General features: G+C 46.3%; 1 protein-coding gene across 1 annotated transcript in view; it reads left to right on the forward strand.

Annotated features, from left to right (window-relative positions):
* ralgapa2 (Ral GTPase activating protein catalytic subunit alpha 2) overlaps positions 1-13,246 on the forward strand; it is a 127,751-nt gene extending 114,505 nt beyond the window's left edge. The window contains 2 exon segments of the mRNA XM_062523250.1: positions 2,458-2,582; positions 10,158-13,246. Coding sequence (XP_062379234.1) covers positions 2,458-2,582; positions 10,158-10,321 — 289 coding nt within the window. The 3' untranslated portion in view covers positions 10,322-13,246.
* Positions 13,247-14,125: the final 879 nt, after the last annotated feature.

Below are 14,125 nucleotides of genomic sequence, written 5' to 3' on the forward strand. Positions count from 1 at the left end.
TAATTCCTCACTCGGTTTGGCACCATTATGAGGTGAAGTTGATAATTTGTTGATGTTGTGCACAGGCAAGGATTCTCACTTGATGTTTAGCCAAAGCTAATCACTCAGCGTAATTTAACCCTAGATTGCCATAGCTGCAAATGTGCGAATGTTCCTTCTTGGATTTCAGTCAGGTCAAAGCTCCTAAATGACTAGAGAAGATAATGATGGAAACATTACATAAGTATAAGACTTTCACTTACACTGGCGTGTGTTTGTCCTGTGTACTGGTGTGCCCACCTGTTGACTTTTAAAATTCAAACAGCAAGGGTGTTCACCATGTTTTTTGTCCCTTTCCTGTCATTCAAGATTTGATAGCCTCTTCCATTTCTCTGTATGTGTGTGTGTGTGTGTGTGTGTGTGTGTGTGTGTGTGTGTGTGTGTGTGTGTCTTTCTCTCTCTCTCTCCACTTCACTCTCCCTCCCCCTCTTCCATCTCTTTCTCCTCTCTCATCCTCCCCTCCCTCCCTCCTCTATGTGCATGTTGATGGAGGCAGAAATGGAGGGAGGCAGATTGCTCCCCTCCCTGTGTCCAGGCCTCAGGCTCAGGTGCTTGTCAGTGCTGGGCTGAGACAGACCCTTTCAACAATTTGTCACGGCTGCCTCAGCCCCTGCTGCGCCGGCACGTGGCCGCACCGCTACACACACACACACACACACACACACACACACACACACACACACACACACACACACACACACACGTTTGTCAACCAGACAGGAACTGTGGATCTGACAGCTCGGCCATGGTGGAGTAGTGGGGCCTTGGCAACAGCCTAGCACCATGCAGCATAAGCAGTTTCCATAATGAGGCGGGAATGGCATCAGTGGGTCCCTTTAGAATTTCAGCAGGCAGGCGTGCGGCTCCACTCCACAGCGCCCTGGCAGGCTATTCATTAGACAACACAGTCATCAGGAGTTCAAGCCTGAAATGGATTGCCTGGGGCAGAAGTCTTTCACTTTCACACTCTCCGCATGTGTCTACACACATCCACAAAGGAATGCAGCAAAATATTCTACGCTGCGATATCTCCAGAAGTTTTACACTGAGTGGAGATATATTTTAAAATGTGTTGTTGAGACTGGAACTGACCATTCTTGCCATAAATGTTCAAAACAGTATTTGTTGACCTGGTATTTGTTGTGGTTTATTATTTTCTCTGTGTTATGTATCAAATTTTACAGACCGTCTTGTGTGTGATTGGTGGATCCTTTCATTTGTTATTGAGTTGTTATTATCTACATATCTATATACAGTGGCTATAGTAAGTATTCATACCCATGCTAAAGTTGACTAAAAAGAGGAATATAAAATCATCTTTTGAGAATTGATTGTAATGCCTTAATTCAAAAAATGAGTAAAAATCAAACCGCTAAGGACACTAATTTTCTTTGTGATTGAAGAATGTATCGTAAATAGATAAATGTTCTTCCTTAAATACAGAGAGCATAAGTAATTGACCCCTATGTTAAATTCCCATAGGAGCAGGAGGATTTTTAATATGTTTTTATTTTTAAAGGCCAGCTATTTCATGGATCCAGGATATTATGCATCCTGATAAAGTTCCCTTGGCCTTTGGAATTAAAATAGCCCCACATCATCACATACCCTTCACCACAGCTAGAGACTGGCATGGTGCTTTTTCCAGTTAGCCTATTAGCCTGTTTGATTTGCATTGAGCTCAATGAGCATCAAACAGGCTAATAGGCTAACTGGAAAAAGCACCATGCCAATCTCTAGCTATGGTGAAGGGTATATGATGATGTGGGGCTATTTTAATTCCAAAGGCCAAGGGAACTTTATCAGGATGCATAATATCCTGGATCCATGAAATAGCTGGCCTTTAAAAATAAAAACATATAAAAAATCCTCCTGCTCCTATGGGAATTTAACATAGGGGTCAATTACTTATGCTCCCTGTATTTAAGGAAGAACATTTATCTATTTACGATACATTCTTCAATCACAAAGAAAATTAGTGTCCTTAGCGGTTTGATTTTTACTCATTTTTTGAATTAAGGCATTACAATCAATTCTCAAAAGATGATTTTATATTCCTCTTTTTAGTCAACTTTAGCATGGGTATGAATACTTACTATACCCACTGTACCTACCCATAGCACCCATAGCACAATAAATTTAACACCTCTCTGGTCCTGTGTGTATCTGAAATTATCTCTATTTCTATTCTTATATGTGGAAAGTGTAATGTCCAAGAATTGAGCCGAGTGGAACTCCAACGTTTTTTTTATGTTCTACAGTTGTGTATATAATTCTCTTTGCAATGCTCTATAAATCTGCTCTATAATTGATGTAATCGTAGTTTATCGATTACATTTTGTGCTGCTTTTTTTTTTTTTTTAATTATGTTTATTGCTGAGCTGACACACAATGATTCCTTAATTCTGAGTCACTAAGCTATGAGGAGCGGGCGCTGTACCTGGAGGCCATCATCCAGAACCATCGAGAGGTCATGACCTTTGAGGACTTTGCCTCCCAGGTGTTCTCCCCATCGCCCATGTACTATTCAATGAGTACCACAGGTAAGATCACGTCTTGATCCTCCTATTGCCTGTCCTCCTTCTCATACCCTTTTCCTCTCCCCGTTTACCTCTGTCCTCATTTAGTCTGATATTTACTCCTGATGTATTGTGATCAGCAGATATGTCCCTGTATTCCCTGTGATCACGATGTGTGTATCTTTTGCCCTTGGTTCAGTGTGTTTGTTCTGAGTGTGGGGGGGCGGGGGGGGGGGGGGTACACATTATACAGGACTGATAAGAGTGGGAGTCGGCAGGCTGCTGGGTCCATTTCCATAATGACTCCTTCCTTTTTTGTCCCCTTGAAATCTGGGGAGAATCAACACACTGACCCGCTATGACCCCGTCACAAACCAACATGCAAAGCAGCCAGGAGAAGAAGCGTGCACACACACACACACACACACACACACACACACACACATGCACACACACACATGCACACACACATCTGTATACATGTACATGCATGCACACACACCACACACACACACTCACACACTCACACATTCAGGGAGAGACACACACATACACACCTACACACACACCTACATAAACAGAGACCAAAGATAACCAGACTGGCTGTCTTGCTAAAATGTGTGCCTCTTGCCAAGGAGTCACAACTGTGTCTTTGTCTTTGTTAGCGCTTAAGCAGGATGTGTGGCATAGTGGAGCCCACACCAGCGTGTGTGTCCTGCAGGAAAGTGTTAGACTGCAGAGTGTAATCAAGCTTTAATGGATGCGCCCCCTCTCACTGTGTAGGACATTCATTTTAAACAGCTTTTTGTTATTGAAGGCCAGGACCGAATAGATTTGCAAGCATTATTTCTTGGCTTTTGTGTGTGTGTGTGTGTGTGTGTGTGTGTGTGTGTGTGAGTTGCTTGTGCTTTTGTCTTTGCTTTTTTTTTTTTTTTTTCATGTTTTCTGATATTAAGACACTGTATGAATAGATCTGTTAAGAGTAGATCTGAATATACCAGTCACCCTTCTTTATAACTGGATAGTAGTAATCTTAGCAGTGAATAATGGCTACCAACCAAATGCAAGACATTTTAAATAGAGGACATAGCCGTATTTTATTATTATTATTTATTTTAATTTTTTTTAATTAGCACATTAAGTAACATTTCAAGACCTTGTGGTAACTGTGGTTAAGGGGTAGCAGTCTTTGAGGTGTCCTTGGTTACGATTGTCCACCTTGTGCATTATCTTCATAGCGAGCACAGAGGCATAAATTCCCAGAGATACCAAGGCAGCTTATGAAAAAAAAACATACCTTAATCCAGAAACATTTCCGAGTTTTCAACATCGCCCCAGTAGAGCTCGTAGATTGTTTAAATCTCATGACATTCAGGCTGTGAAGCGGTGTAACTGACTTCCAACAGTTCAAAATGTCTAACCCACTCTGATGAAGCCGTGCATGATGCTATAGGAGTGTGTGTGTGTGTGTGTGTGTGTGTGTGTGTGTGTGTGTGTGTGTGTGAGATGATGAGAGAGAGCCCTGCAGTGCTAAGTAACAGTAGAGTGATAAGAGTCCTGATCCTAATGCGTGACCCATGACAGTGTGCAGACGTTGGCCAGGAATGTTGTGGAGCGTGGAGTATCCCTGGGCCCGCCTGGACAGTAGTAAGCTTTCTGCCTGCCTCCTCAGCTAGGCATGTCACCCCCTTCCCCATCACCCCACCCCACCTTTCCCCACCCCACCCCATCCACCCCACCCTACCCCCAGCCTTCAAATCCCAACGCCCCGGTTACCCCCATCAGGGAGTCAAAGTTTGGTTTGACTCCCTGATGAAGGCTACATTGCCGAAACGCGTTGGAGTTTTCTAAAAGGTTTAATGTGACCGAGCCGCTACAATAAAGGCTTTTTAACTTTTGTTACATGAGAGTGCCTTGGAGTTCCTCTGGTTTTTCCAATTGAATTTTTTCCCTTCCAAAGAGCACCTCAAACAAACTTTTTCTGAGTCCAAGAAGCGCTCCTAGACAAACGTTTTCTGCCCCGGTTACCCCATCCACCCCACCCACCCCACCCACCCCACCCCACCCCCAGCCTTCAAATCCCAACGCCCCGGTTACCCAACCCACCTCCACCTACCTCCAGCCACCTCCGGCCTCCTGTCTCCTAGCCAGTGACCTCTCCACGTTTCACTGCTCTCCTGCATGTACTGTGAAGTCATGTTTTAATAGTGATTTTATTTTGTGTTTATTTATAATTTATTCACTTCTTTTTGTTTTGTTTTTATGTATGATAATTGTGGCAGCAAACGTGACCTTTTTTCCCTCCATCGTTGCGCAGTGTTCTAGTGACCTCATGACGGCAGGCTCCTGTTGGGCTCCTGTTGTGTCTGTGTTCACTCAGCATAGTGTTGGCCAGAGGAGGCCTGCACTGACACACGCACACACACACACACACACACACACACACAGCCAAATTCATTCAACTCCTTCATACCTGGATCTCTTTAACCCAATGCCATTCTCACTCTGCTGTGCTGCCGTCACTGCCTTCACGGCGGTAGCCATTTTGGGTGACTCACAGAACTAGCAGTGCTAACCCCGTACTCAGTTCCCTCTCCCACTACCACCCCAGCCAGCCGCTGAATGGGAATAACTCACCACCCTCTCTGGTTTCCCACCTCACTGCTTCACTAGTGTGGAATAAGACAGCTAGAGTGAGTGTAGACTGTGGGGAGACCTTTCCTTCCGAGGGGACGGCCGACTCGGAGGGATTGTTTCCACTCACACTCACACTCTCGGTGTTCCGGGTCCTTCTGCCGTGGGTGGTGGTGATGTCGTTCTGTGTGTTCTAGAGTCCAGCCATAACACCTAACTTGCCCACGGTGTCTCCCCTAGCTCCTTTGTTGACCTGTTTTGTTTTTGCTGCTGTTGATGTTGTTGTTGTTGTTGTTGTTTGTGTCGTGATCTAACCATGTAGCCCACCTTCCTCTCCTCTTCATCCACCTTCCTCTTCCTCGTAATCCCCCTCTTCCTCCACCTCTCCTTCTCTCTCCCTCTCTCACATCATAACCCCCCCCCCCCCCCCCCCCCTTCTAAGTTCTGTGCTGTGACTGTGTGTTTTTTACGTGATGCTTTTATTGTCTTCTCTCCTCTTTTTAGATTAAAATATGTTAAAGGTCTCATTACGGTATTTGATAAAGGTAAGATAACCCTCTTAACAACCCCCCCACTCCACCCGTACCCTCTCTGCCCGTGTCGACCGAAAGCTTGTGTGCTGGCAGAAAGGCCTCCTCTCACTGCCTGGTCTTCCCAAACCTCTCGCTCACTTCCTGCTCCTTACCTCACTAACCAGCTTCATCTAACCAATGCCTGTGCCACGGAGCACAGAGACACATGGCCGTGTGAGTGTGTGTGTGAGTGAGAGAGTGTGTGTGTGTGTGTGTGTGTGTGTGTGAGTGAGAGAAAAGTGAGTGAGAGAGAGAGAGAGATGGAGAAGGAGTGTATGTTCTCTGGAGTGGTTTGAGGCTGTATGTGTATGTGTGTGCGTCTGTGTGTCTGTCTGTGCGTGATTGCGTGCGTGGGGGCGTAAAAGTGTGTTTTCTTTGGGGTGGTTTGAGGCTGTGCGTGTGTGTGTGCGCGTGTGTAAGATGGGGTAAGAGTATGTGTTCTCTGGAGTGGTAAGAGTGTGTGTGTGTGTGCGTGCGTGCGTGCGTGCGTGCGTGTGTGATGGGGTAGGAGTGTTCTCTGGAGTGGTATGTGTGTGAGATGGTGTGTGTGTGTGCGTGTGCGTGTGTGTGCATGTGTGTGTTTGGGGTACTGGTGTGGTTGGTTGATCTTGGCTGGCCATTGCGTATGATGCTCTGCAGGTGCCACTGATGTGGCAGCAGCATGACAGAATTGGTGCACTCTCAGAAATCTCTCTTCACTCTCTCTCTCTCTCTCTATCTATCTATCTCTATCTATCTCTCTATCTATCTATCTCTATCTCTATCTATCTCTGTCATTGGTTGCATGTCTTTGCTTTCTTTTTGCCCCATGTTTTCCCTTCACCTCCCTCCTTTTTCTCTTGTCTCTTTCTCTCTCTCTCCCTCTCTCTATCTCTTTCTCTCTCTCTCCCTCCGTCTCTCTCCCCCCCCCCCCCTGTGTTTGTGGGGTGACACTAACACCTGGCCCTGATGGAGAATGGCTGTGCTTAGTGTGAATCGCTGCAGGGATCCAGTGGGGAGCAAATCCTGTTTGCTTGATTTGTCCTTTTTTGTTTGTTTGTTTATGTTGTCTCTCTTTTCTGCACACACACACACACACACACACACACACACACACACACACACACACACACACACACACACACACACAAAGCAGGTTTTTTTTGTATGTGGTTTGTTTTGCGGGCCCAAAAGGATTTGAAGTGGATTCAGAGGAAGGTGGACAGAAAGTCTTCACTCTTTTGTGTTGTCTACAAATACACACGGCTGAATGCCATGCCCATATCTACCTGCCATTGAACCACAACGCACTGTCCTTCATACCTTTTCCAAAAGCTCATTGAGACCCAAGATGACTGACACAGTTGTCATTGCCTTGACGATCACTACAAGCCTTCGTACGTAGGCACTGACATGAGTGCAGTGTGGCACACTCCTCTTCAGCGCCGGCCTCCTTTGGATTCCGTTGTTTTCAATAGAACCCCAGTGCTGGATTCCATTGGATTCCGTTGTTTTCAATAGAACCCTGCATGCCAGTGTCAAACCAAAGATCCTTCATTACTATCCGCTTTAACCCTCTCTGGTCAAACTCTACCGCAGCCACCGCTGCGTCCATTATGACACGACTCCAGTTTTGTCTGCGCCACTCCAATAAAATCCATTGTTTATCGAATACTTACGTACATTCAAATACGTTCAAAATGGTGGCGCTGGTGTGAGTGGTCACGTGTTGCCTCTCTCATGCCGGTGACTGTATGCGGATCGCTTTGCCCACTTCTCCCCTTTTCCTGATGGGATGTGTGTCCAGCTGTGCTATGCCCATTGCCCACCTACCAGACTTTTCTATCCACTGCAGTTCGCAACACGTAAAAATCGCGTATTAGGAGACTGGTCTATGTTTTTTAACATATGTGCTGCAATCACGTCTGATGTAGCTACTTCCATTGATTATAGAGTAAGTTAAATTGTTGCAGCAGATGCGAACGGAATGCCTAAGTTACGAGCCTGGTGTAGCTTCCTCGTAATTCATGCTCTCAGGAATATATTATGTACTAACTAGATAGATCATGGTAAAAGTCTGAGGAAGGGGTGCACAAGCGTCTCTAATAAACACTTTGAATAGGAGCTCTGTGGCGTGTGGATCGTCTTTGACGTTCCAGCACTAGATTAGAGACTAAAGACAGCAGTTCCTTAGTTTACGGTAGCTGTTCACCTTGGCATGCTGGAGACCAAAGCTTCTGTCCTGAATGGATGATGGAGCTAGTGCTGTGAGCTCTGATTGGGTGATGGAGCTAGTGCCGTGAGCTCTGATTGGGTGATGGAGCTAGTGCCGTGAGCTCTGATTGGGTGATGGAGCTAGTGCCGTGAGCTCTGATCGGGTGATGGAGCTAGTGCCGTGAGCTCTGATTGGGTGATGGAGCTAGTGCCGTGAGCTCTGATCGGGTGATGGAGCTAGTGCCGTGAGCTCTGATTGGGTGATGGAGCTAGTGCTGTGAGCTGGAGTCCACTGGCGGCCCCCACAGCTGTGACATTTCTCCACTCTGAGGCGACGTGAGCGTGCCGACCCCCAATAGACGTAATGAAACGCCAACAGTCCGAGAGCTCTCGGTGGACACAGAGTGGACATGAACGTGCCAACTCCGTCTAGACGTAATGAGAGCGAGATCTCTCGGTGGAGACGGGGTGGACAGGCACTCCCACACCTTCATGGGTGTGTGTGTCTTCTCTCTTTCTTGTTCTCTTTCTCACCCAGAGATCGGCAGTGTGTGGCAGGCAAGGGCCCTGAGGAGAGAGCCAGAGGGGGGGTCTCTCTCTCTCTCTTTCTCTCCTTTTCTCTCTCTCTCTCTCTCTCTCTCTCTCTCCATCTATCTATCTATCTCTCTCTCACTCCATCTATCTATCTATCTATCTATATAACTATCTATACATCTATCTCCTTTCTCTCTCTCTCTCTCCATCTATCTATCTATCTATCTTTCTATATAACTATCTATACATCTATCTCCTTTCTCTTTCTTTCTCTTTCTTTCTCTCCCTCTCTTCCTCTTTCTCTCCTTTCTCTCTCTCCCTCTGTCCCATCTCTCTCTCTCTCTATCTATCTATCTCCCCTCTTCCTCTCTATCTCCCTCTCTCTCTTTCTTTCTATCCCTCTCTTCCTCTTTCCTTTCTCTCTCTCTCTCTCTCTCTCTCTCTCTCTCCCTCTCTCTCTCCTGTCCATCTGCTCCCCCTTTCAGCCGCGGTAACTCGAGCTGCGTCGGGGAGGAGGGGGCAAAAGGGGCTGAAATGAAAGACAGCGGAAAGAAAATAGGCAAGCAGATGCCTCTCAGGACACAGGGAACTTGTTTAATTCCAAGGCAGCAGTTAAAGAAAGGGGAGGGGGTGTGGGCCGAGATGTAATTCTGTGCTGGCCCTGCGTCTGAACGCTTCATCAGCTGATAGCAACCGCATTGCCACCCTCCTGTTCATAGATTTAACTCTGCTGTTTTGAACACTGTTTTTTTATACTAATATAGCTAATCTGACCAACTGTACCCTAGTCCCACCGTTTTTATTCTAGATAAACTCTAAACTGCACAGACACACCACAAAATGCACACTTGAAACACAGTAGCCAAGGTATTTTAGTGTAAGTCTGCCTTGCCTTTGTGATTTGGGTCGTCAGAGTGGCCAAAACTCAGGCTGAAGTCTGCTCTCTGACTAATTCAGCACATCTCACCAGCTCTACTCTAGTGAATCTGAGGAAGACTGCAGGGTCGAAACGTTATCTACCTGCCAAATGAGAAAATAAGCTTTAAAAATACATCAAAAGAATACCAAGAGGTGTGCGAACTTTTTTCACAAAGATTCAACCCCACCTTAATCCCACAGATTTTATACTAGATTAACTCTAAACGGCACAGACACACCACAAAATGCACATTTGAAGCACAGTAGCCAAGGTGTTATAGTTTGCCTTGCCTTTGCGATTTGGGTCTTCAGAGTGGCCAAAACCCTTAGTCGAGAATCAATATGCTGATAAAAGCAATTCAATTCTTACTCTACTTTTGATTCATTTGTAAGCAGGCAGTAGTTCATGCAAAGTTGAACAAAAGATGGTGAATGTCTTCATAATTAGATGTTTGGGTTAGAAGGTCACTGGAGCGTTGATGTTGTGCTGTGGTGTCTGTTTGTTTGTCTGTTTGTTTGTTTGTTTGTTTGTTTGTGGGGAGGCTGTGAGGGTGAGGTAGGCATGTTGGCACGGCAGGCGCGGGCATGTTGCTTTTAGCGCTGGACCCCCCCGTCCCTCCTCACCCATGCCCCCCCCCCCCCCCCCCATCCCCCACCCCCACTGAGCTCTGCCTGCCTCTCTCTCGACTGCGGTCCCATCTTTTTGCTCTTCCTCTCTCCCCCCCCCACCACCCCCCTCCCCTCCCAGGATCCCTGAGTGGCAGCACCAGCGCTGAGCTGCCCATCTCCACGGCAACCGCCGCCGCCGACTCCACCGACCAGGTCTCCCCGACGATGCCCCGTGCCACCAAGCACCGAGTGTCCGGCAAACTCCGCCGCTCCGCCAGCGCCATCAGCAAGTCCTCCAACTGATGCCCGTACTGTCCCGAACGCACCCGCACCCCCCGTGCCCCCCCCACGCCCCCCAAACCCCCCCGTCACTGTCCCGTCCTGCCAATGACCTCAACCATCATCAAGGCTGCAATGTTCAGTTTTAGAGTGAAAATATTGATAATAATGTGTTCTACTTTGGGTTTTTTTGTTCCGTTTTATTTTTTTGTTTTTGTTTTTTTTGTTTTTTCTTGTTGTTGTTCTACACTGGTCACAAGTAACTGGAAATGATGAATGGTTGAGGCTGTCGTGGTTCGGCTTCTGGTGCCCGTGGGGTAGACGAGGTTTTACTGCTATCACACTAATGTGAGTGGATGGAGAGGAGCATGCGAAAGAGACTTCTTTTTTATTATGATTCAGATCACATGAACGATGATGATAAATTGAAATACTGCAAACGAATCATGTCAGAGAAAGAAGATACGGGGAGAACTATGGGAATATCTGCTTGGTACCATTGTGTGTGTGTGTGTTGTGAATGTGAATGTGTCTCTGAGCAAGATAATACTTGGCCGACATACCAGGAATTGAATTGATCTACAGTATGTAGGTCACCAAGACTGTCCCTGTTAATCTCGGGGTGAGCTTAAATTATTTTGCAATGGGCCAATCCAGATGTTGCCAGCTTTATGAAATGGTCATCATGTAGCATGACGTGTACTTATCCAGGTCTTCTGGAAAGTCAATGAAGTTGTCCAGCTCAATGCTGAAGTCTACCACAGAGGAGAAATCACTAATTAATTGAAATTAATCTTGTTTCAGTTTATGCTGTCATTTACTATTTTAGTTGAATTACATTAATTGTTATCACTTTTATCACAATTTTTCGCTGCCAATTTCATGCTTTTTGTTTTTGCTGCAAGGAAAAATATTATGAGTGCAAATATCAGAATTTTTTGTGTGGAGTTACGAAGGAAATTAAATCTTTGTTCAAAATGTACATTTAAATTATGTAAACTTGTCTATTCCATTGTCTCATGTGATATCTGCTCGACATTCCAATGTTTTCAGAAGAGTGGACAATAATGTAGGATATACAAGATGTCTGTCCTTACTGTGTTGTCTCTCTCTTTCTCAAATGTACATTGCTTTAAATTTTATCTGATGATTTTTTTTTTTATTTGTTTCTTGTTGTACATACACAGAGTAATATTTGCTGACGTTATTGCCATTTAAATAGATGTACATGAGCTGACTAGAAGTAATCGCCACTGGAGCCTCAGGTGATACTTAACTCCGTGCGTGCACTGGTGTGTGTGTGTGTGTGTGTGTGTGTGTGTGTGTGTGTGTGTCTGTATGTGTGTGTGTGTGTCTGTCTGTCTGTCTGTCTGTCTGTCTGGGGGTGTGTGTATGTGAGAGAGAGACGGACCTTACCAGAGGTAAATGTGTAATACCTGTCCACCCCAATGCCTCCTGCACCGTCGTTCGTTCAGCTCTTCAGCAGCGGCCATTTTATTTTGTTCCCCTTTATTAAATCCGTACACTTGACCAGCACACGCAGAGAGCTGCCTCTGAAGGTCATTCTCTCATCTTAGTAAATTAGAGAGAGAGAGAGATAGAGAGAGAGAGGGAGAGATAGAGAGAGGGAGATGTGAAACAGAAAGCTAAAATGAGCTCCGTCCCCCCCCCCCCCTCCCCCAACAAAGGCCCCCTCTGCTCGGCAGCTACTTGTGATCTCTGCAAACATTTCCTGCGAGCAGATGGAGTGGCTTTTGGAATGCCCCTTGCGTTTTTCCAGGAGTCCCTCCGTTCTGATTTGATGCTGAATTGGAATGAAAGCACACCTGCTCCACGTCGCTGCGCTCGCCGCTCTCCCGATGCCCTTACCATGCCAACAGGGGGGTCGGAGGACATGCCAGCGCTGAGCTCTCCGTGTCCTCCTAGCAACCGGCACGCTGGCGCTGCCAGTGGACCCCCCCCCCCTCACCCCTGCACACACACACACACACACACACACCCCACCCCTGCACACACACACACACACACCCCTTCACACACACCCCACCCCTGCACACACACACACACACACCACCCCTGCACACACACACACACACACACACACACACCTATTCCCCCGGTGACCCAAGCCAGCAGGGAGGTTGTCATGGTGGCCAGGTGTTACACACTCTGTAAGCTCCACCCGAGCTGCAACTCCACACATGTTGCACTAATATGCCTTACCTGATCATCTCTTCTTTCTGTTGGTGGTGTGCGTGTGTGTGTGTGTGTGTATGGGTTTTTTTTTTCTTTTTTTAATCTTTGCCTCTTCTGTCATGTTTTCGTGTTTTGCTGTGTCCATTTTCTTTTCCAAGCACTGATAAAATCACATAGGAGGCATGCTCTATATGTCCGATCTGAAGGAACCTTTATTTTGTTGTTGTTGTTGTTAATGTTGTTGATGTTGTTGTTGTTGTCCGTTTGAGGAATGTATGCAAATAATGAACCCAGATCAGTCCGACATTTCACCCACCTTGCAACAGCCACTCAGAAGACAGCACTCTTCTTATTGCCGGCCGATGTTCCTACCGAGTGTTGACGTGAACTTTCAAGAAGTCTGACAGGTTTGGATCACGGTGGTGGTGGTTGTTAAAGGTGACTCGGTCCAGACCTGGAAAGTGTCTTAACTTCAACTGGCTTTACTGATGTGAAGTGACAGAGCTAGTGTTCATTGTTGATATTTGGACTAGGAACCCTGTACAGCGTGTCTTTTGGGAGGGTTGTCATCCTAAAGGATATAAATATATTAATGCTTGTAATATAATCTTTGTAAAAGAGGGAGTGGGGGGAGTTGAAGATTTCATCATCACTTGTTAACATATCAAACTTTTTAATGAGAAAAAAAAATCTTGTTCTCTTTATTAGAAATGTGAAAATTTCAAACATTTCATTAAATCAATTTGAAATTCATATCAAGAGTGTCTGACATGTCATCTTTTCCATCTCAAATAGGACACGTCTCCCTTCTCTATCCAAGTAGGACCTGTCTCCCTGTTCTGTCCAAATAGGACCTATCTCCCTGCTCTATCCAAATGAGCCCTGCAACTTCTTTGCAGTTGCCACCGTTTCACAGTTGACGTGTCCATTTTAATAGCCTTTAAAAAAACAACTTGTCATCATCGTATGTTGACTTAATTCACCTCCTTGTGGGAGAATCCATCAGCACCAGGGTGACAGGCTGACCAAAGCCCCTGTGGGAGGCGAGGGGAGCAGGGTGCGTAGGGGCCGGCGTATGTGGGGGGGGGGGGGGGGGACAGGGAGGGTGGAGCCCCCGGAGTAACTTGACCCCCCTCCCATCTGTCCCTCCTGCTGTTCCCCACTGGGCAAGTGCAGGGCTGGATAATAGAGCCCACTCCCCTGTCTGCATTACAGGTGCACCGGCCGCAGCACCTTGGTCTGCTACGGGAGGCTGGCTAAAGCCTTCAGAATAGCACTCAGAGATAATTGGAGCCCCCAAAGCACACTGAGTGCGTTGAGGTTGAGGTGGGGTGGGGTGGGGTGAGGTGGGGGGTGTGGACGTGAGAGAAGTTATTCTTCCTGTTATTGCAGTGTATTATCTCAATCTTTTGTACCAACAACTGTGCTCGTCTTTAACTGGCCGTATTCATTATTGGCTTTCTACTAAATTGTCACGTTTAATTCCCTTTCTGGATGTAGATGGAACACAAATGTATTACTTGTACAAAGTGCTGATATGCTGTTGTGAGAATCCTCATGCAGGCCTTCTCTCCTTCTCTCATAGAGCTCATTAAACCTTTAAAAGCAGGATAATTGGGAGTTGAGAATATT

The sequence above is a fragment of the Sardina pilchardus genome, chromosome 20, assembly GCF_963854185.1.
Source record: "Sardina pilchardus chromosome 20, fSarPil1.1, whole genome shotgun sequence".
NCBI classification, from domain to species: Eukaryota; Metazoa; Chordata; class Actinopteri; order Clupeiformes; family Clupeidae; genus Sardina; species Sardina pilchardus.